Source organism: Scardinius erythrophthalmus, assembly GCF_964197995.2.
Source record: "Scardinius erythrophthalmus genome assembly, chromosome: 21".
NCBI lineage: Eukaryota > Metazoa > Chordata > Actinopteri > Cypriniformes > Leuciscidae > Scardinius > Scardinius erythrophthalmus.
This window is the reverse complement of record NC_138241.1, coordinates 171,692-198,381: the sequence shown is the minus strand read 5'-3', so window position 1 is coordinate 198,381 and position 26,690 is coordinate 171,692. Positions and strand designations below refer to the sequence as shown.

General features: G+C 43.0%; 1 protein-coding gene across 3 annotated transcripts in view; it reads left to right on the top strand.

Annotated features, from left to right (window-relative positions):
- gtf2a1l (general transcription factor IIA, 1-like) overlaps positions 1-26,004 on the top strand; it is a 49,241-nt gene extending 23,237 nt beyond the window's left edge. The window contains exons 4-10 of one of the 3 annotated variants that reach the window (XR_014029100.1): positions 892-938; positions 1,192-1,285; positions 1,999-2,480; positions 15,752-15,919; positions 16,708-16,766; positions 20,425-20,514; positions 25,275-25,991. Coding sequence is in view for 2 of the 3 variants with exons in the window: in XM_081351532.1 (XP_081207658.1) it covers positions 892-938; positions 1,192-1,285; positions 1,999-2,480; positions 15,752-15,919; positions 20,425-20,514; positions 25,275-25,382 (989 nt within the window). In the remaining variant the exon portion in view is untranslated. Of the gene's footprint in view, positions 1-891; positions 939-1,191; positions 1,286-1,998; positions 2,481-15,751; positions 15,920-16,707; positions 16,767-20,424; positions 20,515-25,274 lie in introns of all 3 variants that reach the window. The other 2 variants (XM_081351532.1, XM_081351533.1) reach the window with 2 other exon arrangements.
- Positions 26,005-26,690: the final 686 nt, after the last annotated feature.

Here is a 26,690-nt window from a genome sequence, read left to right as displayed (position 1 = left end):
CACTCAACAGAATGATCTGAAAACGCCCACTTCACAGCAGTGTAAACGCACTGTCAGGTCGTGTGACCAGGTCGAGTGTTTAGTTGATGATGACGGCTGTCCAGTTCTTTAGTTTTATTTTGTCTGGTTGTTGACCTGTTACACTCATGGCCAGCGAAATGCTCCTTCAAGCATTTCTTTTTCACATTAAAACCTATTTTACCCAAAGTAAATCACGAGCACTGTCACATTTCACCGCATTCTTTTAAGGTCCTTGCACACTGAATCCTAAATTTTTGCATGCGTTTTTTCGTGTCCGTCATTCTGTGGCTCTATAAAGGTCCTTGAACACTGAATCCGAAATTTTCGCATGCGTTTTTTCGTATTCGTGAATATTCGTGATTCGGGTGGCTCTAAATAGTCAAAACACCATTCAAAATGCTTGCTACGGATGCGAAAAACGCAGAAAATCGAACCTGATTCGATTTTTTTTTTTTTTTTTTTTGACGGATGAAAGTTTTGGAGGCAGTGTGCAAGCGTGATTGACATAACGTGAGGTCGTACTTATTTTTTAACGTGCGAAAATTTCGGATGCGAATTTCGGACTCAGTGTGCAAGGGCCTTAAATTGTCAAAACACCATTCAAATGCTTGTTACGGATGCGAAAAACGCAGAAAAATTGAACCCGATCCGAATTTTTTTTGACGGATGAAAGTTTCGGAGGCAGTGTGCAAGTGTGATTGAAATAACGTGAGATTGTATTTATTTTTTAACGTGCGAAAATTTCGGACGTGAATTTCGGACTCAGTGTGCAAGGGCCTTAACTCTCACACTTGTTGTCCACTTCGTTTAGGACACGTTCGCTGTTTTTCTTTGGTCGTGTGCTTGATTTTTTTTCCTCTCTTTTCTCAGTCGTCATTCCAGCTGCTCAGAATGTGCAGAACTTCACCACCAAAACAGTAAGTCAACAAACACTGTCCTCATCACTTAAAAATGTGTGGCCATTGCCAGGATACCTGTACATTTCTTTTTCAACTCATTTGATTTAAATCCACTTTCACAGCTGTTTAATATAGAAAGGTCGTCTGTGTTCATTAATCTGCATTATGACATCTTTATGAAACTCCTGTTAATGCTAATGTTGATCTTCTAAGTTAAAGCTCTTTTGAAATTGTGAATGTGAAATGAAAATGTGTTTTCCATGACTTTCAGAACAGCTGTGGTTCTGTTGCGACATTCTCTCTGCCGCCTGGAATAACATATCCAGTCCAGATTCCAGCTGGCGTCACACTGCAGACGGCCTCAGGTGAGACTCAACACCACGCTGAACACCACGCTGAACACCACGCGCAACACCAAGCTCAACTTTTTAGCTTACTAAGGAGTATAAATTTTAAATTGCTCTAAAGTGGCAATTTACAAAGTGTGAAGCATGGGAAATTATGATAAATTCACTAAAATAAAATAAGGTTTTTTAAGGTTATTTTCCGTATTCAAAGAAAACTAATGAAATCTAAAAATAGGCAAATGTCTCTCAGCCTATTAGGTAAGGTAAAACTTTATTATCCCACATGGAGAAATTTGTCTTGGGCCATCACCCATGCTGCAGTCAGTACACAATAAACACAGTAATCAACAAACCAGACAATAATAGAATGACAAAAAAAAAAAAAAAATGAGGTCGAAGCTCTGGCTCTGTGCATGATGTGCAAAAGTCCTGAAGGGTTTAGCTCCAACACATACAGTAACTGTAGTTTTCAAATAAGCCTGAAGGACATGATTAGCTGGATTGGGTGAATTTAATTAGGGTTGAAGCTACACTCTGCTGGGCTGTGGCGCTCCAGGAACTGAGTTTTGCACCCCTGCAAAAGTTTCTTTATTCCCACAGACAAGACCTAGTTGAAGAAGACCACTGTCTAAGACTTTGAATCCCCCATTCCAACCACTCAATGTAAATGAGCTGAAATAATGGCTTAAATAGTGTTTAGCTGTTCGTCCCTGTTCCTCTCTCACCTTTAGGACATTTCTACAAAGTCAATGTTCCTGTAATGGTCACGCGAGGAGCTCAGCATGTCATGACCCGACCCGCTCCGACCTGCATTGAGCAGAATTCCAACCCGGTTTCTCGTCCCATGGCTGTTGCTCGCAACATCCCGGCCCATCTGTCTGTTCCCTGTGCTCCAGCGCCATCTGGTTGTGTAGCGTCTGAGACTCTGCCGAATCCTCCGCTACCGTTGCACCATCAGCTCTTCCAACAAACCGACGACAAACCCTCCCCATCAGCCTCTGACAGTCAGAGCGAGTTTAACCTCGACGGCATTGAGTTCAGCCCGCAGCCCATCGACATGAGTGCCTCATCGTTCTTCACTCCACCAGCACAGGGGCCGCGCTCGGATTATCCCCGGGATGTGGTGGAGACGGCCTTAAAAGAGCCAGATGGAGCAGCTGATGAATCAACTGCTCTTCCAGACTTGAAGGCTGAAACGAGTCATGACATTAAGGTAAACTTCAATGCAACATGCAAGACACCTATAAATATGAAACCAGTGTTGTGTTCTAGTCGTGTCTGTCGTTTCTAAAGGGGAGTCGTTTCTAGTCGCTTCGAAGGGGTGGCATACCAGTATACAGTCCTACCATTCGGACTGTCTCTGGCCCCACGCATGTTTACAAAGTGCATGTACACAGAGCTTTCCCCCCAGACAGAAGGGGAGCCAACTTGGCCCAGTCAGAGGAAGAATTAATATCTCACAGATCTGTGAAACCGATTATCAGTATCGATCGATTGCTCTTGTCTGTCTCGTTTCTTCCGCTGCTGTTGCGTTGGTGTGCGTCTGAAAGCTTTGTATATCTTTCTGTTTTGAATCATTATTTACTATAATTCCTTGTTGTTTTACTGCTAAATATTACTTACTCAACATCACACATTAACCTGACACTGCCAGCTTCAATCTAAATCGTTATTGCTAGCACAACACGCTAGTAATTCGCTAGCCTGTTAGCGTGCCATCCGTGCACGCTTTATTTAGTTATTTTTCGCTCTGGCCTTTTACAAGTCCATCAAACAACTTAGGTGAGTAGGATCAGTCAACCAACATGGTAAGTCATGTCATCTCGTCCTCTTATTGTTACTTGGACCTCATGTAACATGTATAGCATAGCCTTCTCTGTCAGTACAGGATTTACATGTGATGAATGCAGGGAGATAGTAAAGCTTACAGGGAAGATTTCAGAACTAGAGACACGCATCCATGCTTTAATCGAGGTTAATTGTAAGAGTGCAAGGGCTTTAGATACTGCTTTGGATGCGACTAGCTTAGTGAACTCTTTACATTGTTCGGTTCTGGCTGAAGAGCCCGTGCAGCCGGGCAAATGGGTGACGGTGAGATGCTGTAGTCGCGGGACAAAACACCGCTCTTCCGTTCCGATAACAACATTAAACAGATTCTCCCCTCTCAGTGAAACACCCACTGTGAATTCTGTTGTTATGTGCCCTTGTTATTTGTGATTCTATTACACGGAACGTGAAAATAGAGACACCAGCCACCATAGTCACATGTTTGCCGGGAACCAGAGCGCCTGACATTAAAGCAAATTTAAAAGTGCTGGCTAATGCTAATCGTAAATTCTCCAAGATTATTGTTCATGTCGGCACAAATGATGTTCGACTCCGCCAGTCGGAGATCACCAAAATTAATGCTAAAGAGGTATCTGAACTCGCAAGTACGATGTCAGGCACTGTAATTTGCTCTGGCCCCCTTCCTGTTCGCAGGAGTGATGAGATACTTAGTAGATTGTCCTCACTCAATGGCTGGTTGTCTAAGTGGTGTCCGCAAAATAATAAAGAATTCATAGACAATTGGAAAAGTTTTTGGGGCAGACCTGACCTGTTGAAAAGAGATGGTATTCATCCCTCCTGGGATGGTGCTGCTCTTCTCTCTAGTAATATGGCTCATAGTCTTAGAGCTCAAACATGACAATCTGGGGCTCAGGTCAGGAAGCAGACAGACTGGCTTAACCGACTGTCTGCTAGCGGCCTCGCGTCACCAAGGTCAGATAAATCCCATCACATAGAGCCTCTTTCACCTAGCTATCATCATATAGAGACTGTGTCTGTTCCCCGACATACAAAAAACTTCCAAACCCATCTAAGGGTAAATATTTTATTGATGTTCAACAAATAAAAAACAGATATAATACAAATGAGCAAATGATAAAGCTTTGGTTGCTGAATATTAGATCCCTTACTTCAAAAGCACTTAATTGTTAATGATATGATTACAGACGATAACCTAGATATGCTGTGTTTGACAGAAACCTGGCTAAAACCAAACGATTACATTACTTTAAATGAGTCCCTCCAGGCCCGGGGTGGGTAATCGGGAGAATCAGGAGAATTCCCGGTGGGCCGCTTCGTTTTTGGGCCGGTCGAGGAAAAAGAAAGGCATTGGAGGAGGATGCTGCCAAATGTGCCAAGCTTACAGATTTATTTTCAAGAGGACAAACACAAATGGCAACAGGTAAAGAGAGATAGCCTAGGTCTAGTAATGATTAGCATTAGCAACGTAATTATTCGGCTAATACTGTTGTAGCGTTGTCAACCTATTCACAAGCAAAATATAAAATTGTATTAAAATATTAGCCTTTTTGTATCACCCCAATACATGGCGATTCATAGACTTTGCTAATATTATGCAATTTAATATTGATGATAACAAACCTCAAGCTATGAAAAAATTTGCACTGTTGATCACACTAGTCTACTTTAATTTTTCACCAGGAAATTTGTTTTGAAAAACTTTTATTTTGTACAAAATGGCACATAGTCACACTTGTGGTGTTCCCGGTAAAAAATAACCAGCCTACAAAAAATAGCTTATAAATCTCTCATTATACTATATTATCACCCAATATTGGATTCAATCTTTTTGTCAACTTGTTTTCTTTCAATTAGGACTAGTTTTATATTTCTATTTGCATCTGATTAATCATAGGCCTCATTTATCTGAGAGTAGGTATCACGTTTTTTTATTAAAAAAGCATTATTTTTGAATACAAATAGGCTAAATCGGTAAACATTAGTTCAATATGCCTCTTTGTGGAAGACTGGGATACATTTCAAATGCTTTCTTTCTTTCTTTCTTTCTGCTTTTGTTAATTTATCAACCTATCCTTGTGGAATAGTGGAATATTTTTTGTTAAAGGAACACTCCGACTTTTTGGGACTTTAGCTTATTCACAGTATCCCCAGAGTTAGATAAGTCCATACATACCTTTTTCATTTCTGTGCGTTCTGTAAGTGTTATTTGACGAACCCACCGCTAGCCTAGCTTAGCACAAAGACTGGATGTAAATGGATAAGGTAGCATACTAATCCAAATAAGTGACAAAATAATGCAAACATTTTCCTATTTACATGTTGTGATCTGTATAGTCACAGCGTGTACAAATAACAAGGCTATATGAGACAGAGACCATTTTTAATCGTATAAATACTGGGAACTATATTCTCACTAGGCGTAGGAGCACAGCTACTTGGGCGGACATTATTTGTTGAACCATGGTATTAATAAAAACTACACAATAGTAAGAGCTGAACTGTTGCTTCATTTATCCAGTTTGGAAAAAGTGCTAATTTGGAATTCCACCATGGAAAAAGTGGGCCGGTCTTGGGCCTGAAACTCCCGGGATGAAAAGTGGCCCCACTCCGGCCCTGAGTCCCTCCCACAAGATTACTGTTATAAACATGAGCCTCGTCTGAAAGGCAAATGGGGAGGTGTTGCTGTAATTTATAGTAATATTTTTAGAATTACTAAGAAGTCCAGTTTCAAATATAATTCTTTTCGTTATCGACCATCAAATGCTTCAATTGTGTTGGGGGGTATTGGCATATATGGTTGTTTTGGGGGTTTGACTTGCTGCTCTCCCCTCTCTGTCCAGGCATAGCAGCATGGACAGGCGTAGGAGTTTTGCCCAGAACAGAACCATACCGCCAACACTAACTGTATGCTATAATCGTAATAAATTTATATACTTGGCAAAGTGGTCCTGACTAAAATCAAGCATCGCGTTAGTTCAGGCAGGCCACGTCAGCCAAGTTCGCATCAGCTTATAGCCAGCTGTTCATGACGTGTTCCATTCCAGTGTCGACATGTATCACAGCGGCACATATAAACTCCCATTCCTTCAGCATTTCCTCCATAGCATCGAGGCTCGCATTAAACTCCCTCCTCCAACCCCAACTCCACCCAACTGAACCTTTAATTATTCTGTCTTTTTGTTTTTCTTGTACAGTCATACATTGCAAGCTTATATTATGTATTTGTATTTTCACAACTAAAATATTGTATATGTATGCATTTACTGGTTCTGTTCTGTACCCCAGGGGGGTTTGACTTGCTGCTCTCCCCGCTCTGTCCAGGCATAGCAGCATGGACAGGCGTAGGAGTTTTGTCCAGAACAGAACCATACCGCCAACACTAACTGTATGCTATAATCGTAATAAATTCATATACTTGGCAAAGTGGTCCTGACTTTTACAAATCTGAGAGCGTGGATTTGAAACTCGTGGGTACGGTTTATTAATCCGTGGGCACAATTTGTTAAACTGAGGGAACAGTTTGAGAATTTGTGAGTACGGTTAATAAACTAAGCGGACGGATTGCAAAACCATCGCCACGGATTGTTTTTTTTTCTCCCACAGGTGACTTCCCAGGCTCCGTATTGATCTGAAGTTTTATGTGTCTGAAATCGTAAAAGAAAAATTGTTTGTAAAAAAGAAACTGTTTGATCTGATAACATGCCTTCAATGCAGTTGACTGTTAAATCTTATGTGTTCCGTGAACAGCGTTGTTGTTCATTGTGCTGATTTTGTTCGAGACGATGTGCGTCTCCTTCAAATGTGTGCTTAAAGCCCAGACACACCGTGCCGATTTTAGCCGTCAGATGTCGTCGACGGTAGCTTTGGCGCTGATTGCACATGTTAAGCATGTTTTGTTGACTTTTGGTTAGGCCTACTGATGTTCAGTGATTTTAAAAGTAGCCTCAATTAGGCCTGCATGAAGTTGGAAATGATTTGCTGTTGCAAAGAATCATAGATAGATAGATAGATAGATAGATAGATAGATAGATAGATAGATAGATAGATAGATAGATAGATAGATAGATAGATCTTTATTGTCATTGTATGCGATGAACGAAATTCTGTTGGAGCAGTCCTCTCCAGATAGCAGCATAGAGTAAAGTGAAATATGAACCTATATTCCCATATACACATACACATCCATATACGTACATACGCGCACATCCGTCCTTCGGATGAGACGTAAAACCGAGGTCCTGACTCTCTGTGGTCATTAAAAATCCCATGGCATTTCTCGTAAAGAGTAGGGGTGTAACCCCGGTGTCCTGGCCACATTCCACACATTGGCCCTTACCAATCATGGCCTCCTAATAATCCCCTTACATTGAATTGGCTCCATCACTCTCTCTCCTCTCTCCACCTATAGCTGGTGTGTGGTGAGCGCACTGGCGCCGTTGTTCTGTGGCTGCCGTCGCATCATCCAAGTGGATGCTACACACTGGTGGTGGTTGAGGAGAGACCCCTGATATGATTGTAAAGCGCTTTGGGTGTACAGTAGTACATATGAAAGCGCTATATAAATGCCTCATTCTATTCTATTCTATTCTATACATACATACGCACGCACATACATACATACATACATACATACATACATACATACATACATACATACATACATACATACATACATACATACCTACATACATACCTACATACATACATACATACATACATACCTACATACATACCTACATACATAGAGTAAAAAGACAAAAATATATATATGCATATACATACATGTACATACACACGTACATACCCACATTCTCAATAAATAGATAAAACAGCTAAAACGGGTAACATTGCAGTTATTACACAGATTCCGTTTGCACTGAGGGGGTAAGAGGGGGGTGAGAGATGTGTGTATCTATGTTTGTATGCATGGATGTGCGTATGATTTTTGTAATATGTTCATATATCTAAAGTCACATGTCTAGTATCTGTAAAACCGCATTTTTTCCATCTTAAAAATATATCTAAATTACGCCATATGCTCTCATTGACAAATGCAGAACAACTAGTCCATGTGTTCATGACATCAAGGCTAGATTATTGTAATGCTCTACTGGGTGGTTGTCCTGCACGCTTAAAGGCCGTGTTGCAGGTTTTTTTTTTCATCGAATTTGTGCTATTTACTTGTTGGTAATAAACATTTAAACTGTTATCCATTGTATTTTATGTCGTTGGGTATCACAAAGCGGAATATAATACGAAAAAGTAGAGCGGTTTGCAACGACTCTCCTTTCCCCCACAATGTCATTACGTCACGTTGGGGAGAGAATTTACCAAAGCCCGCGGCCCGCATTGAGAGTGACTAGAGAGACGAGTAGCAGACGAGAGTATTCAGATAACGTTAGCGCAGATTATAGATAAATAAATAGATATAGATAGACAGACAGACAGATAAATAGATAGATAGATAGGCTAGTATAGAGAGATAGGCAGACAGCCAGATAGCATAACGTTAGCAATAGCATAGATAGCTAGCAGCTAGATAGATAAATATATAGAAATATATAACGTTAGGTAGATTGACAATGGTGAACTACTGTTTGTGCTGGGTGTAAAAACTCTTGATGCTGAGTGAGGCACGTCACATCTGGTGTGGGGTGAGCTCCTCGACCAGCGACCAAAACACACTCACTTCCCTACAGCACAAGCTTTCCAACGCAGTTTCCATGGGACGGCACCACTCACACAAGCACCTGCTAAACACAGCGACAGACACGCGGCGGCTACGTTTGCAACAACATTTTCACCGGAGGAAGAGATAAACGCTTAGAAACACCCATATAGCTAGCATGATGCCTATTTGATTCTATTTGTAGATGAAAAGAAAAAAAAAGTGTCGTTATTGTGCACTGCTGCTCGTAGACTATACCTCCAGTGCTCATTGCTGCGTTGTTAAATGATAGCAACTCACCAGAACACTTCACCACTCTGTCAGTTAAAATCTAGACTAAAAACACATCTCTTTGACCTAGCATACACATAACACATTATAGACTTTTATAATTCAATGTTAGGCTGCATAGATTAGGTCAGCCGGAACTGAGAACACTTCCCATAAATCCTGATGTATTCGTTACTCATCATAAGAAGAATGGCGTCTACACTAATATTAGTCTCTCTGTTTATCCCGAGATTTACCACAGTTTGCCGGATCCAGATCTGATGAAGGACCTGCGCCTGGACGTGACGACAGCGCAGTCCTGAAGTGTCACTAGGCTCTCCCTGTGAAGGCCTCCCTCTCTTTACCGCTCTACAGATAAAGCGCTGTCGGGATAATTCCGGTTCGCGTGGCTACGCGGAAGCGATTAAAAATTCTGTATTATAAATTTTAAGGCCAGACAAGTAGTATCTTGAGGGTTGATTTGTAGGGAAGGACTACACGCCTGCGCACATATATTCAAACGCACCTACCTATAGACTGAACTCGTAATACGCATGTGCACGCCATCAGCGTTCTCACTGGTTCGCGTTTTTGAAGTTTGCGCAGAAAGAACTTAAGAGTTTTCTGTTAAAACGGTGTCGTGTTAGCGGCCCCTAAGTTAATAACTAATGATCTTTGAGACGGAAGTGAATCAATCAAACTAACTTTAGCTGGACAATAACTTTATTCTAGAGCTGCTATAAAGCCAAAACAATCTCTGTTACTTTAATTTCCTATATTAATGTAAAGCTGCTTTGGACAATCTACATTGTTAAAAGCGCTATATAAATGAAGATGACTTGACTTGACTTGACTTGACTATGCTCCTCAGCCATCTGGAATGCCTAGGACTCAGACTGAATATAGCCAAGAGCTCAGTGTCTCCCAGCCAGAGAATCTCTTTCCTGGGATTCTAGACTCAGCCAAAATGAAGGTGTGGTTAACCCATAAGCTTCGTTCAGAGCGGGGGCCTTTTCCCCCTCAGAACTTTTCAGAAGATGCTAGGCCATATGGCCTCTGCATCGCCAGTTCTTCTGTTGGGTCTACTGAACATGCAGTACTAGCTGAAACCCCAGGTCCCAGCTCACGCATGGCGTTCAGGTCGCCTCCACACCAAGGTGGACCACGGCTGCATCAGAGCCCTCACCCCTTGGAAGGATCCCAATCGTTATCAGATTGGTGTAAAGATGGGGTTGGTCTGGAGGAGGAAGGTGGTCTTCACGACACTTCCAACACAGGTTTGGGGAGCTGTGTGCGAGGGCAGACTGACTTTCGGCTCCTGATCGAGCATGGAAAAGCAGCTGCATATCAACTGCCTTGAAATGATGCCGGTTTTTCTGGCCCTCAAAACCTACCAAACTTAATTGGACACCATGTCCTAGTCCAGTCGGACAACATGGCAGTGGTGTCCTACATAAACCACTAGGGAGGACTCAGAGGACTCCTATTGTGGGCACAATGCAACCTGTGCTCTCTGGGGGCTATACATGTGCTGGGCAGACTGAACCAGGGAGCAGACATGCTGTCCCGAGACAACGTGTTCCCAGGGGAATGATCCCTCCATCCCCCAGACGGTTCAAATGATCTGGAGCATCTTAGGGAAGATAGAGGTCAACCTCTTCACGGATTAGCTGACCCACGAATGGCCCAGCCTCCACCTTTATGCCTCTCCCCCGGTCGCGCTACTCCCTCAGGTCATCAAACGAATCAGGGAAGACAGGTGGGCCGTTGGGCGTGGTCCAGTGGTGTATCTATTGGTAACATCTGTGCAGCGGCCGGCTGGTCCTTGCCGTTCACCTTCGCCAGATTTTACAATTTGGAGGTCCCTGCGCTGCAGGCACACATCCTCTCTGTCTAGCTGGAGTTGACTTCTGGGCTAGCTCAACCTGCTATTACCCTTCCAGAGGCTCCGACCTCAGTCCGAGCCCTTCCTTTTAGGCATTTATTTCCATTCCCTAGCCCTACCGTCTTGGGATGGGAAATGAGCTGCTTTTATAGGCAGGTGCCCCTCCCCTTTCGGCGGGCTCTCCTCACCATAGGTTTGTGCAGATCCAACTGAGCAGCCAATGAGCTTTCAGATCGCCTCTGTTATGGCTTTGCAGTGGCACTGTGCTGTTAAATTAAAGACTTCAGAATTCTGAGAAAAAGGAGTTTTCCCCATAGCGCCTAGCAAAGACGCAATATTCGTTCCAAGTTATCACAGGGAACCGAGGTTACGTGACAAGTTCTTCAGTTCTTAATGTTCTGCATTTTTGTATCCTCGCCCACGGACAGTCGGATCGACAGAGGGTTATTAACAGTTATTGTAAGAGTGGGTTTATCACTGAAAATTGTATTGTATTTTTTTTTTCTTTGTGTAGCATTATGGTAAAACGGATCACTATGGCAACGGCTTTCTTATCTGTACACAACAGTGTTTTGCTTTGGGCAGAACAAACAGAACGGCAGTGTCTTTTAGTTTTTCCTTTGCGTTTGGCCTAAAACACTGTTTGTGGTCATCCAGTTTGATATGACAACAAACAGAGAGGTTTTTCAGATTTTACATCACTGCGTTCTCTCCATATTTACAATTCTTTGCAGCCTTTAGTTCCTGCCTACAAAGCACTGGAACCTTGACTAGAAACCAAAACTCACTCCAACTAAACTTTTACTCTGACTTCTTGCACCCGGGAACAATACAAGTCAACACCATTATGACTAAAAGTTTGATAAGTATTTCCTTCTAAATAGGGCTGTCCCCTTTTAGTCGACGAAACATTAGTCGACCAGAAGAGGCTTAGTCGATCAATTTTATTAGAAAGTTAGTCGCAGAAAAAAAAACTCCACAGAAAGTGGTGAAGTCAGGCAGTCCGTGAGAGACAGATGTTTAATGACAGGTCCTTGTTGTAATTACAGTATGTTGGGCAGGAAATTCAAACGTTCGCCTATCATCCATTGACCTCAAATATGGTAGTAGCAACTTTACTTGTCTGCTCGCTCTGACATTAACCTAGATAAATGTGCACTATTATTAGGAGAATATCCAAGTGTTCCTGCAGAGTGTGGAAGCTGAAGTATTAGCGCGTTTTCTGCATGACATGGAGGCGCCGGCGCAGTAACTGGCATTTAACTTAAAATACTCTGTCAGTTTTGGTCATAAAGATAAGAGTAATACATCATCCCGTCTTGACAGTTTTATTTGTATTCACTCACAATAACAACAAAACATTGTGCTATTGTAACTGAAAACAAACAGGATGCGCTCTCTTGACATCTCTGTCTCCCTGAACAGCAGCACGTCACAAAAATTAACCAAAACTCTATAGGCTACTTGCCAAGTCAAGTCAAGTCATCTTCATTTATATAGCGCTTTTAACAATGTAGATTGTCTCAAAGCAGCTTTACAGAGATAAGCGTATAATTTAAGGTAACAGAGATTGTTTCGGCTTTACAGCAGAGTTAAGTTATTTCCATCTAAAGTTAGTTTTAATTGATTTGGTTCCGTCGCAATGATCATTTGTTATTAAATTAGGGGCCGCTAAGACGACACCATTCTCTCTACACAGACTTTAAACGCGAACCTGTGAGAAACGCTGATGGCGTTCACATGCGCATTTAGAATGGGTTCTATAGTTATGTGCGTTAGAATATACGCAGGTTTGGAATTCCCTACAAGCCAAGCCTAAACAAAATACTTGTCTTTCCTTATAAATTTTGATAAGGAATTTTATATTATTTGTTGCTTTGGGGTAGGACCGCAAGACGAATTTTCCCGACAACGCCTTATCTGTAGAGTGGTAGTGGGATCCTCCATAGGGAGAGACTAGTTGGCACTTCAGCACTGCGTTGTCATCGGTCCAGGTGAAGGTCCTTCGTCAGATCTGGATACGGCCTGGATCCAGCAGGCTGCAGGAAAAACCTTGGGATAAACACAGACACTAAAATTAGCGTAGATGCCATTCTTCTCATGATGTAACGAGTACATCAGGATTTTTGGGAAGTGTTCCCGGTTCCGGCTGACCTAATCTATGCAGCATAACATTAAATTATAGAAGTCTATAATGTATTATGTGAAAGCTAGGTCAAAGAGATGTGTCTTTAATCTGGCTTTGAACTGACAGAGTGTGTCTGCTTCCCGGACAATGGTAGGAAGACTGTTCCAGAGTTTTGGTGCTAAATAGGAAAAGGATCTACCGCCAGCAGTCGATTTAGATATTCTAGGTATAATCAACTGGCCGGAATTTTGAGATCGCAATAGACGTGACGGACTATAATGCGTTAAGAGCTCGCTCAAGTACTGCGGAGCTAAACCATTCAGTGCTTTGTAAGTAATCAGCAATATTTTAAAATTTATGCGATGTTTAATAGGGAGCCAGTGCAGTTTTGACAGAACTGGGCTAATATGGTCATACTTCCTGGTTCTGGTAAGAAGTCGAGCTGCTGCGTTTTGGACCAGCTGTAGTTTGTTTATTAAGCGTGCAGGGCAACCACCCAGTAGAGCATTACAATAATCTAGCCTTGAGGTCATGAACGCATGAACTAATTGTTCCGCATTTGTCAATGAGAGCATATGACGTAATTTAGATATATTTTTAAGATGGAAAAATGCAGTTTTACAGATACTAGACATGTGACTTTCAAATGAAAGATTGGTATCAAAGAGCACACCCAGGTTCATAACCGACGACGAAGACTTAACAGAGCAGCCATCAAGTGTTAGACAGTATTCTAGATTATTACGTGAGCAAGTTTTTTGTCCAATAATTAGAAACTCTGTTTTTTCAGAATTTAGAAGTAGGAAATTACAAGTCATCCAATTTTTTATATCCGCTATGCATTCCGTTAATTTTGTGAATTGATAAGTTTCGTTAGGTTTTGAAGAAATATAGAGCTGAGTATCGTCAGCATAACAGTGAAAGCTAATTCCATGTTTCCTAATGATATCTCCTAAGGGTAGCATGTACAGAGTGAACAGCAGCGGTCCTAGTACTGAGCCTTGTGGTACGCCATACTGAACTTGTGATCGATGAGACATCTCATCATTTACTGCTACAAACTGATAACGGTCAGATAAGTGTGATTTAAACCATGCTAGTGCATTTCCCGTAATGCCAACATAATGTTCTAATCTATTTAAAAGAACGTTGTGGTCGATGGTGTCAAATGCAGCACTAAGATCGAGTAACACTAATAGAGAGACACAACCACGATCGGATGATAAGAGCAAATCATTTGTGACTCTAACGAGAGCTGTTTCGGTACTATGGTACGGTCTAAATCCGGACTGGAAATCCTCGCAGATATCATTTCTTTCAAGAAAGGAACACAGTTGTGAGGATACTGCCTTTTCTAATATCTTTGACAGAAAAGGTAGATTCGAGATCGGCCTGTAATTGACTAATTCTGAAGGATCAAGTTGCGTTTTTTTAACAAGCGGTTTAATCAAAGCCAGCTTAAAGTTTTTTGGTACGTATCCTAGAGACAAAGACGAATTAATGATATTAAGAAGAGGATCTATGACCTCTGGAAGTATTTCTTTCAGTAGCTTAGTCGGTATAGGGTCTAACATACATGTTGTAGATTTAGATGATTTAATGAGTTTAGTAAATTCTTCCTCTCCTATAGCAACGAATGAATCAAATTTTTCCTCAGGGAGACTACAATGCACTGCCTGATGCGATACTGTAGTAGACGGTTGCATAGTTATAATTGTGTCCCTGATATTATCAATCTTATAAGTGAACTTGCCTCACAGACATGAGAAATATATCTATTGAAAGCTTGAAATGTCAACTTTTAAATGAACCAATTAAAATAGAAAACAAATACTCTCTGATTATGTAATCCGTATGAAAGGTGGATTTCTCTCTATAGGCGCATCCACTGGCAAGTCAGCTTCGTCAACTTAATCTTTGCAGAAAACACTAAGAAAACACTAGTTCATTAATAAACAATTAAAATGTCTCCTTGTTTAAATTTTCTGATACATTCATAATCATTACTTTTACCGGTGCTTTGCGGCAAGATTTATGCGATCTCTTGAGCGCAGAATAAGCATATATTCCACCCCCAGGTTATATTAAAGTAATTAAATGAATATAAATGTGCGATTTAGTTGACTAATGGGTTAAATAAATGAATACTAGTCGACCAGAAAAATCTTTAGTCGAGGACAGCCCTATTAATATAGCAATGCTTTATTTGCACCAATTTTTAAAATACCTTTATAAAAGCAAAGACTAAAATATAGCAATTGAATATGAATAATATCTTATAACTGATAAGAATTTAAAATGTGTACCTTGAAATGCAATGCAAGTCGCTTTGGATAAAAGCGTCTGCCAGATGCATAAATGTAAATATCAATTCTAGTTAGGCAAATTGTTTTTGTCCCCCAGCCTAATGTATGAACCGATGCACGAAAAAGTAGACCTTGAACTAAATGTGAATTGCTTTGGGTAAAAGCGTTTGCCTAATCCATTAAAAAATGGGTTGTAACTGAATATGGCTCTTCAGTTTAAATATGTTAATGTTAATGAGATTTGAGGATGGAAGAATGAAAATCACGTGTGTTTGAGATCAGTAACCATTTTCATTTTAGTAAAAACGAAAATGTTTTTCATCATGTAGCCTTGCAGTTTTAATGAAACCATATAAACGTTTCTGCTCAAAGATTGTCGTTTCAAACACAGAATATGATACTGATGCTGTTTCATCAGCTTGAGACGGAGCTCAACTTCATCACACAACTGGATGGAGTCGCTGACAGCAGCTCCGACACGGAGGAAGAAGATGATGATGATGTTGAAGATCTGGGGCTTGTTGGAGAGGAAGAGTTTCTGGGAATGATCAATGGCAATGAGGAGGAGGAGTTGGAAGAGGAAGAGGTAATAAAAGCACTTACAGTACACAGAACACAAAAAGTTTCTGTTACCTTGTTGTTTTTCTTTCGTCAGAAATATTAACTGTATGCGGGTCGTTCAAGTTTACGGACTAATCATTTCAGTCAAATATTTAGATTTATTTGATTCTTTTGAACATTTCTAATGGCATGAATTCTGCTGCGTTGTTTAACATGTAGGGCCCTATTTTAACGATCTGAAACGCAAGTGTCAAAGCGCAAAGTGCAAGTAACTTTGTGGGCGGTCTTGGCGCTGTTGCTATTTTCCCGGCGGGATAAATGACTCTTGCGCCCGGCGCAAATCTAAAATGGGTTGGTCTGAAGCAGCTTCATTATTCATAGGTGTGGTTTGGGCATAACGTGAAATAAACCAATCAGAGCGTCATCTCACATTCCCTTTAAGAGCAGGCGCGTTTGTTCTAAAGCGGATTCCTATTATAACGGCGGATTTGCCAGGCGCGCGCCAGGAGCGGTTCACAGCCAAGGAGAGCAACGCTCTCATCAGGGAGGTTGGGGATGGAGAAACCCACCCAAATTAACTTCGGTTAAAAAGGCGTATGATAATTGGGGTAAATGTGTAAGCTAGATGTATGCTTTAATAATAAATTGTCTATCTATCTATCTATCTATCTATCTATCTATCTATCTATCTATCTATCTATCTATCTATCTATCTATCTATCTATCTATCTATCTATCTATCTATCTATCTATCTATCTATCTATCTATCTATCTATCTATCTATCTATCTATCTATCTATCTATCTATCAAGTGGGAGGTCCCGGAGCGCAGAGGGGGGGTGGATCCGGCGACTCAAAACGGGGGTTGGAGGTAACGGAACAACAAAACAATAATAATAATAATTACACTGCCTACGTAGCTTCTCTGCAGGGACAGCGCCAGCTGAGTGGGTGCTATAGATAGATCATTGACGGGGAGCTGCGCAAAACTTGGCCACTAAATATTTAATATTCAGTTATGTTAATGATCACAATTAAAGTTTTAATTTTATTAAATTGAACAAGTAGGCTACTTAAATAACATTCAGCATTCAATCAAATATTCTAAAAGATGTAGGCTATTATTAATAATAATGTTTATTTATTTATTTATTTTATTACAGATAGAACAAATAAATTAATAATAATGACTGTTATTTCAACAAAATATCTCGTTATTTCGAAATAATATGTGTGCGTGCATCTGTAAATCCGGTGACGCGTGTATTGATTTTTATTAATAAAAACAATAAAGTGTTTTCTCTAAAAGTGTCGACTCAGCTGCAAAGATGAAGTTGACGATCGCCATCTCCGTGTGAACGCACTTATAGAGAGAAATGCACATAAATAGGCCTAATGGATTACATAATCAGAGAGTATAGCCTTTTTCCTTTTTCGTTTTGAATTATTTCGTTTAAAGACATTTCAAGCTTTGTGTATTTGTCATGTCTGTGTGAGGCATACACTGAGTTTCGTGCTGCAGTTCACGTGCAATGCAAGTGAGCGCGCGGGCGCCTCCGTTATATTTGTTTCGTATTCAATAAATAGGCCAACAGGCAAATGGTTGATGAAAATTTGATTAAAATTAAGATACAATTTATACAAAACGAAATTCACTTTAAAGAAAGGCTTTCTATACAACTTCAACTTCAACGGACAAAATCATGTCTGACCCGCTCCATGTCTCATATTGCGCATCCTATCTTACTCGGTCGTGCTGTTCACTTTTCATAAATCAACATAAATGAAAAAAAAAAAAAAAACATAATATTTGAACAAATATGAAATTAAATGCGCTTTTTTAACGGCTACAACGGCATAGTAGGCCTACATACTCTCTATTTGTACACATTTCTGCACATTAATTTAATTCTGAATTTTGCACACACAAGTGAAAGGCATTTGTTCAAATCAAGTTCACGGATAATTGTGCGTTATTAATCATTATGATACTAAAATCCTGACAAATATGCTATGTACAAAAAATCAGATGAGCCCATAATATGAACGCATTTACACGTTAAGCATTTTCCTCCCATATATAGAAAACCATTATAAGAACGCTTAATGTGGCAGATTAGAATGTCCCCTTATTATGTCGAAATAACGAGATATAATGTCGATACTAGGCTACTGTGTCCACCGTGGTCTCCTTTTTGATCAGCAGAAATGATTTTTGCTTGTTTGGGATCTGACTGTCTAGCGTCTTTTTGACATTTTTCCCCTGAGTGAAACGATCGAGGCTAACATCAATCTCAACTCGTACAACAAGCGCGCAAGTCATGTGTCACAAACATTGAACACTAAAACAGTAATTTTATTTTATTTCATTTAGGCAATTCATTTTATTGACACGGGAGGTGCCGGATCCAATAAAAAAGGTTCCGGATCCAATGTCGGAGGTGCCGGAACATGTTCCGGCTCAAATTTAAGCCCTCTATCTGTCTGTCTGTCTGTCTGTCTGTCTGTCTGTCTGTCTGTCTGTCTGTCTGTCTGTCTGTCTGTCTGTCTGTCTGTCTATCTATCTATCGTAATAATGTATGATTTGCAGAAATGAAAACTGCTGCTTCTGTGTAGATGAGAGAATCAAAGTGTATGCGCGTTGTGCACACGCTACATTGTTTATGGCCAAGCATGCGCCCTTAAAATAGCATATGAATAACATGCGCAACGCGCCACTGACTTTAAACTATTTTTTCCTGGTTAGTGGCGCAATTGTTTTCTAAACCTGCAAAATAGCATGAAGGAACGTTTGCGCCGGAACACGCCTCCTTTTTTGCGCTGAACCGCCCAGGGAGCGCAAGTTCATTCCCAAGTTTAGCGACGTGCTTCTGTGGAGGGAAAAGCGGGCTTTGCGCAGGTGCAAAATAGGAATGATACATGCGTCGCTGTACAAAGTCAATTGCGCTGGGTGCAAGATAGGGCCCGTGATGTGAATGTGCGTGGCGTTGGAGAGTGTGTTGTGACGGTGGCGCTAGAGCTGCGACTGATATAATGTGCAGTGGAGCACCATACTAACAATCTCTCTTCAAAAGCAGATTGTGGAGACATTTTATTTGTTCATGGTCTAATATCATGATATCGGTGAGAGTTGAACTCTTACAGACACGATACACTGACAGTTAGAACGGCTCATTCTTTGGTTCAGTAACTGGTTTATAGAGTTTTCAGAGGGCGAGTGCCGATACTACGCTTGTACGAGGAAACATGCTGATGACTAAGTAGCCTAAAGGTTCACTATGTAACTTTTTTTCAAAATGAACCAAATTTAAACCGTAAGTGTGGGTATCATAAATCTGTCTTCTAAAGTGTGTTTTTGTCTTGCTCTGGTTCACTAAGGTAAGCCTGTTATAAGTTTTAGACCCGTAGGGATGGTTATACTGTAAGCCACTAGCCAGTGCGTGTCATATCTGTACTTAGAAAAGTAGCTTGTGTATAGTGTGTGAAGAGCACAGGTTAGTTGTTACGAGTGAGAAAGCTTGACCATGGATGGACCACGCAAAACTACAAACCTCTGGGGAATCACTGGGTATAAAAATAAAGAAACTCTGAACTTTTCAGGAAAACTTGAAGATTTTTGAGAATTCAAAATAATTATGGAAATAATAATAATTATGGAAATCCATAAATTGCTTTTGAATTGAATAGGGCTGAACGATTAATCGCACTTTACATGTAATCGCACTTAAATCGAGATGGCTTATCGTGATGTTTAAAATCGCAAAGACTGCGATTTTTTTTTTTTTTTATGCGCAGCTTGTCAGTGATGTACGGCTCAGTAAACGCTGCTCACTCTGAAAGCACTGTGAGTTTGAGTCACTTATAACATGCATTTGAAAAACACACGTCAAACATCTTTCCAAAACCCGAGAAGCATTTATGAACCTCATCCAACAACAGACAACATTTAATAACATGCATTTACTCCAAACTCACTTCATAACGACAGTGGAGCTCATCCTTCTGTGAGATAATGAGCTTCTTACACAAAATAAGGCAGTCGTGTATTTATAAGTAATGTTTAATCAAAGCGTTTCAATCTTCTGTTTATTCAGCTACAGCGATAGGGATTTCCTGGAATGATGTGCATTTTTGTACTTCTGCGGCGAGGCATATTTAGCGTGTTTGCATGAGAGCGCCCTCTGGCGTCCAGATGGATATGTGGTGTGTGTGTGTGTGTGTGTGTGTGAGAGAGCGCCCTCTGGCGTTCAGATGAAGCAGTATTTACTACCAATCAGGCGCACTCCACTGACAAGCTGCGCATAAAATAATCGCAGCCTCTGCCAAATCGCGTGCGGTTTTATTGCCATTAATCTTACAGCCCTAGAATTGAAAGCCTATTAATGATGAATAAAATCAGGTCTCAGTATAAGAGAGCGAGCAGGAAGATTTTCACACACACTGATTCTGTCAATCTTGTGCTCATGGAAGTCTGATCCAGTTTAAATGAGAAATGAACACTTCTGTTTTCTTCTCATGCGTTCTCTCAGGATCCGCTGAACTCTGGAGATGACGTGAGTGATCAAGATATCCCAGAGATCTTTGACACAGAGAATGTCATCGTTTGCCAGTATGACAAGGTAAAAACTACAGAGAAACTATTTAGGGGTGATTTTATTGAATGAGGTGAAAGGAGCTGAAAATCAGCCTTTGCAAATCATACACTGGATCCAGCAGCCATATCACCCTGTAGCCCAAGACTGGTCTCCCACTGAAGCTCAGCAGGGATGAGTCTGGTCAGTACTTGGATGGGAGACTTCTGGGAAACCAGGTTGCTGCTGGAAGAGGTGTTAGTGAGGCCAGTAGGGGGTGCTCACCCTGTGGTCTGTGTGGGTCCTAACGCCCCAGTATAGCGTCGGGGACACTATACTGTAACAAGCACCGTCCTTCGGTTGAGACGTTAAACCGAGGCCCTGACTCTCTGTGGTCATTAAAAATCCCAGGATGTCCTTCGAAAAAGAGTAGGGGTGTAACCCCGGCATCCTGGCCAAATTTGCCGCTTGGCCTCTGTCCATCATCGCCTCCTAATCATCCCCATATACTGATTGGCTTCTACGCTGTCTCCTCTCCTCCAGTAAGCTGGTGTGTGTGTGTGTGTGTGTGTGTGTGTGTGTGTGTGTGTGTGTGTGTGTGTGTGTGTGTGTGTGTGTGTGTGTGTGTGTGTGTGTGTGTGTGTGTGTGTGTGTGTGTGTGTGTGTGGTGGGCGTTCTGGCGCAATATGGCTACCGTCGCATCATCCAGGTGGTGCTGCACATTGGTGGTGGTTGAGGAGATTCCCCCTTTCACGTAAAGCGCTTGAGTACCCAGAAAAAGCGTTATATACATTTAACAAATTATTATAAAGTTACAAAAGGTATTTAGTCAAGAGCTGTTGAGAGATTTGTCCTTTTTTTGATTAGCATTAAAACAGAACAGCAGGTTTATTAGTCTGCTGTCACTTTAAGACTGAATGCACAGGTCCAATATAGTCAGTTATTTCTCAAGTATCGTAGACAGTGTTTACTAGATATTTGCGAAGAAAGGTGTTTTTTCATAATTTTGTGTGAATTCTTCTGTACAAGCGCAAGACGTGAAAGACGGCGCACGAATACTGAAGTGAATTCTCTGAGACGGCAAACACTGAGTGTTCCACTCCACTTTCAGTCACTCGCGATCTTCCCTAAGCACTTCCCCTTCGTGAAGTGGACAAGTGAAGTTTATATGGGCCCTGTCCCAAATGGCACACTTCATGTGCACTTTTGGTCTTGTGGACTTCCAATGGCTGCCGCGTGCGCGTGTCCGTTAAGTCCGTGAGACTGCAGTGTGTCCCATTTTTCATTTTTAGATCTCAGAAGGGTGCTCGCGAGCGCCCCCAAGTGGTCGATTTGCGCCCTTGATGCGCACTTTTGCCGAGCCCACACTGATGCGGGCTCCACAGCAGACTTCTTCCCGACAGTCAAAGCGGGATTACGTCACGAAAGTGCGGACACAGAGGAAGACCGCGAGTGCTTAGGGTTCCATTTGGGACAGGGCCAAGGACAGACCCTCGACCCGGAGCGAGTCTGCTTCATATGTACACTTCAGGCAGCTCCATATACCACAATGCAACGCGGTTGTGGCATCACTGTTTAATTGACTACCACCACAAACAACTCTATGATATGAATTATTATTTTTTTACATTAAAAACAACCCAAACACACCTAAATATAGAATGCTGCCGGGAAAAAAGTAAAATGTATATTAACTCCATAGAAGTGATCAAGGGCTTCGGACGTTCCAGTTCAGCCAGTAGTGGACACTCGTGCAACGTAAGCAATGACGTTCATACGAGTGAATGAGACTGAGGGAATGAGACTCAGGGAACGAGACTTGGGAACGAGACGAGCTGCATTCCAGTCCAAAATTGTCATGCCCTTCACTTGCTAACTTCCCTCCGTCTCGTTCACTCGGATGTACGTCATTGCTTACGTTGCACGAGTGCCCACTACTGGTGGAAACTGCAATGGGCTGAATTGGAACGTCCTAACCCTTGATCACTTGGAATCAGCTGTGGAGTTGATTTTATTATTTAAAAAAAATTCCCTTTAAGAATTTAATGCAGCATCCAAATGTATATAGGTGTGTTTGGGTTATTTTAAATTAAAAAAAATATAATTAATATATCATAGTTGTTTGTTGTGGTGGTGATTAGACAAGATCTGTGGTGACATCACAATCGTACTGCATTGTGGGACATGTAGGTGCCTGAAGTGTACATATGAAGTAGACTCGCTCCCTCTGTCAATATCGAGGGAGCGAGGGCCTGTCCATATATACTTCCCTTGTCCACTTCACAAAGTGGAAAGCACTTCAAAATGGGGACTCGAGACTGAGGGGGCGAGACTGAAGGATCGAGACTGAGGGGAGCTGAGGGGTCGAGACTGAGGGGTCGAGACTGAGGGGTCGAGACTGAGGGGGCGAGACTGAGGGGGCGAGACTGAGGGGGCGAGACTGAGGGGGGCGAGACTGAGGGGAGCTGAGGGGGCGAGACTGAGGGGGCGAGACTGAGGGGTCGAGACTGAGGGGGACTGAGGGGAGCTGAGGGGACGAGACTGAGGGGGCGAGACTGAGGGGGCGAGACTGAGGGGTCGAGACTGAGGGGGCGAGACTGAGGGGGGCGAGACTGAGGGGGCGAGACTGAGGGGGCGAGACTGAGGGGGCGAGACTGAGGGGGCGAGACTGAGGGGTCGAGACTGAGGGGGCGAGACTGAGGGGAGCTGAGGGGGCGAGACTGAGGGGGCGAGACTGAGGGGAGCTGAGGGGTCGAGACTGAGGGGGCGAGACTGAGGGGAGCTGAGGGGTCGAGACTGAGGGGGCGAGACTGAGGGGAGCTGAGGGGTCGAGACTGAGGGGACGAGACTGAGGGGACGAGACTGAGGGGGCGAGACTGAGGGGGCGAGACTGAGGGGGCGAGACTGAGGGGAGCTGAGGGGGCGAGACTGAGGGGGCGAGACTGAGGGGGCGAGACTGAGGGGAGCTGAGGGGGCGAGACTGAGGGGGCGAGACTGAGGGGGCGAGACTGAGGGGAGCTGAGGGGGCGAGACTGAGGGGTCGAGACTGAGGGGGCGAGACTGAGGGGGCGAGACTGAGGGGGCGAGACTGAGGGGGGCGAGACTGAGGGGAGCTGAGGGGGCGAGACTGAGGGGGCGAGACTGAGGGGGCGAGACTGAGGGGTCGAGACTGAGGGGACGAGACTGAGGGGGCAAGACTGAGGGGGCGAGACTGAGGGGTCGAGACTGAGGGGGGCGAGACTGAGGGGGCGAGACTGAGGGGGGCGAGACTGAGGGGGCGAGACTGAGGGGGCGAGACTGAGGGGTCGAGACTGAGGGGGCGAGACTGAGGGGAGCTGAGGGGGCGAGACTGAGGGGGCGAGACTGAGGGGAGCTGAGGGGGCGAGACTGAGGGGGCGAGACTGAGGGGGCGAGACTGAGGGGAGCTGAGGGGGCGAGACTGAGGGGTCGAGACTGAGGGGGCGAGACTGAGGGGGCGAGACTGAGGGGGCGAGACTGAGGGGGGCGAGACTGAGGGGAGCTGAGGGGGCGAGACTGAGGGGGCGAGACTGAGGGGGCGAGACTGAGGGGGCGAGACTGAGGGGTCGAGACTGAGGGGACGAGACTGAGGGGGCAAGACTGAGGGGGCGAGACTGAGGGGTCGAGACTGAGGGGGGCGAGACTGAGGGGGCGAGACTGAGGGGGGCGAGACTGAGGGGGCGAGACTGAGGGGGCGAGACTGAGGGGTCGAGACTGAGGGGGCGAGACTGAGGGGAGCTGAGGGGGCGAGACTGAGGGGGCGAGACTGAGGGGAGCTGAGGGGTCGAGACTGAGGGGACGAGACTGAGGGGGCGAGACTGAGGGGGCGAGACTGAGGGGAGCTGAGGGGGCGAGACTGAGGGGGCGAGACTGAGGGGAGCTGAGGGGGCGAGACTGAGGGGGCGAGACTGAGGGGAGCTGAGGGGGCGAGACTGAGGGGGCGAGACTGAGGGGGCGAGACTGAGGGGAGCTGAGGGGGCGAGACTGAGGGGGCGAGACTGAGGGGAGCTGAGGGGGCGAGACTGAGGGGGCGAGACTGAGGGGGCGAGACTGAGGGGGCGAGACTGAGGGGAGCTGAGGGGGGAGCTGAGGGGGCGAGACTGAGGGGGCGAGACTGAGGCGGCGAGACTGAGGCGGCGAGACTGAGGTAACGGAATACGGTGTTTGGGGCGCACGCTTCGGATGTTTGCATTCATGATTCATGACCTGCAAACATCCTGCTACAATGTAGGGAACCACATGTTACATAAATCAGGTAACAGTTCATGTTTTACTTGCATATACGATTTTGTTTTAATCCAATAAATATAAATCATCATCTAGTGCTGCTCGCATTTCAGAAGGAACAGATGTTCTGTGTGTCCCAGCTCTTTAGCTCTTTCACCACTGTTAAGGGTTCATTCTGTGGCGTGTGTCACTTTTTGTGATCATCCTGAGATTCTGATTGTTGCTTCATCAGTTTGACTACTTAGTGTGTATGTATGTAGAGAACCAGTGTTGGTTGTGTTAGCAGTAGTTATTTATTTATGTCTTTGTGTTTTCTGAATGAGAACATGGTTAAACCTGTGCAGAATAATGGCATTTTTTGAGTTTTGCAGAGAATACTGAGTGACACTCGTTGTGTTGGACAGACAGATGAAGTTTAACTGCTCATGTAAACGGGCTAAATCTACATTCATTTGTATTTTAGTTATTTTAGTTGGCACAAATCTCCCAAACGAAACCATTTTCAAAGAAATAATATTTTGAATGATTTAAATTGTTTACTTTTCTGTTTGTTTGTTTTATAGATTCACCGTAGCAAAAACCGCTGGAAGTTTTACCTGAAAGATGGTGTGATGTGTTACGGAGGGAAAGACTATGTGTTCTCCAAGGCTGTAGGAGAGGCGGAGTGGTGATGGAGAGAATTTACTCTTTCACAAGTATTTTCCTTATCTTTCATAATAATTACAATTTACATGATCTTCAGATTTTCTTTGTATGAGTTTGTAACATTTGATACTGTATTCTGTGATACAGAAATTAATGTTGGTGCTTATTGAATTGATCTGACAAGATAAATGTCGAGGTGTAGTTTTCATTAAATATGATTCCCTGTGTTTTGTTATGTTTTTGTTATTTTTGAAATGTGGGCTTTTGTTTTTGTTTGTTTTCTGCTGTCTGCTTCTTTTCTTTTCCCAGCTGACGACAGTGATGGTCCCGAGCACTGTGTGTTATAAAGATGTTAAAGTCCACATCAGGAAATGTGGTTGATTTATATTGAACTGGGCAGAATTATATAAAAAAAAATTATATTGATTATATTGAATTACACTAATGACTCAGAGATTTACTTTTTACAGTTATTGTAAGTGTTCTAATTATAATATGGCGTAAGCGTCGAAGCTTGTACAGTGTGAAGCTTCATAGATAGTTTTCATCAATACTCTAACTTTGCATAGCTGTTGCTTTGCTGGTATTGACCATGTATGTTTTCTTTATGAGAATAAAATAAAGCAATTAAACTCAGTTATATGTTTCAGTCTGTGCTTAATTATTTTGTCCTTTTTCATTTAGTGTCTTTCATCTCTTCTTTTCTGTCTCCCACTGAAGCCCCTGGAAAGCATTCGTGCTCTATAAGGAGAACAAGGACACCATGGAGGCCATCAACCTCCTGTCCAAGTTCCTCAGGTGTGTGTGTGTGTGTATGTGAGATGAGTCTGAAGCTGGTGAACGTGGATCACACACAGAGTTCAGGGTCACGTTCACCTACAGACGAGGGCCAGATCCGTTTAACGCTCAGGACACACTCCTGTATTCTGCTCTTCTGTGTCTCCTCTGGATCAGCGCTGAGAGATAATCTCAGCTCAACAAATGCCTCATGAACCTGGAGCTGGGAAACTTCAGCTGTAAGAAACATGCATTAAAACTGGGAGAGCTGCAGGGAAAGCACTTCACTAGCCTTAACTTCACTAACCCTGACTTCACTACACGTGGTCCTCAGGTGAGAATCGACGTATGAGTGGCATATTCTGTGTTCTGTGTTTTTCAGCTAGATGAAGTTAGACCGGTTTAGAGCAACTTCATTCTAAGCTGGCCAAAAAAACATGTCGCACTCTGATTAGTGTGCATTCGTCATGGCAATGTTTCGACACCATTACGCAACATCACAATATTTATCAAGAGTTGCGTAAATGTTTGTCTGAGATCTTGCATTGACAACTGCT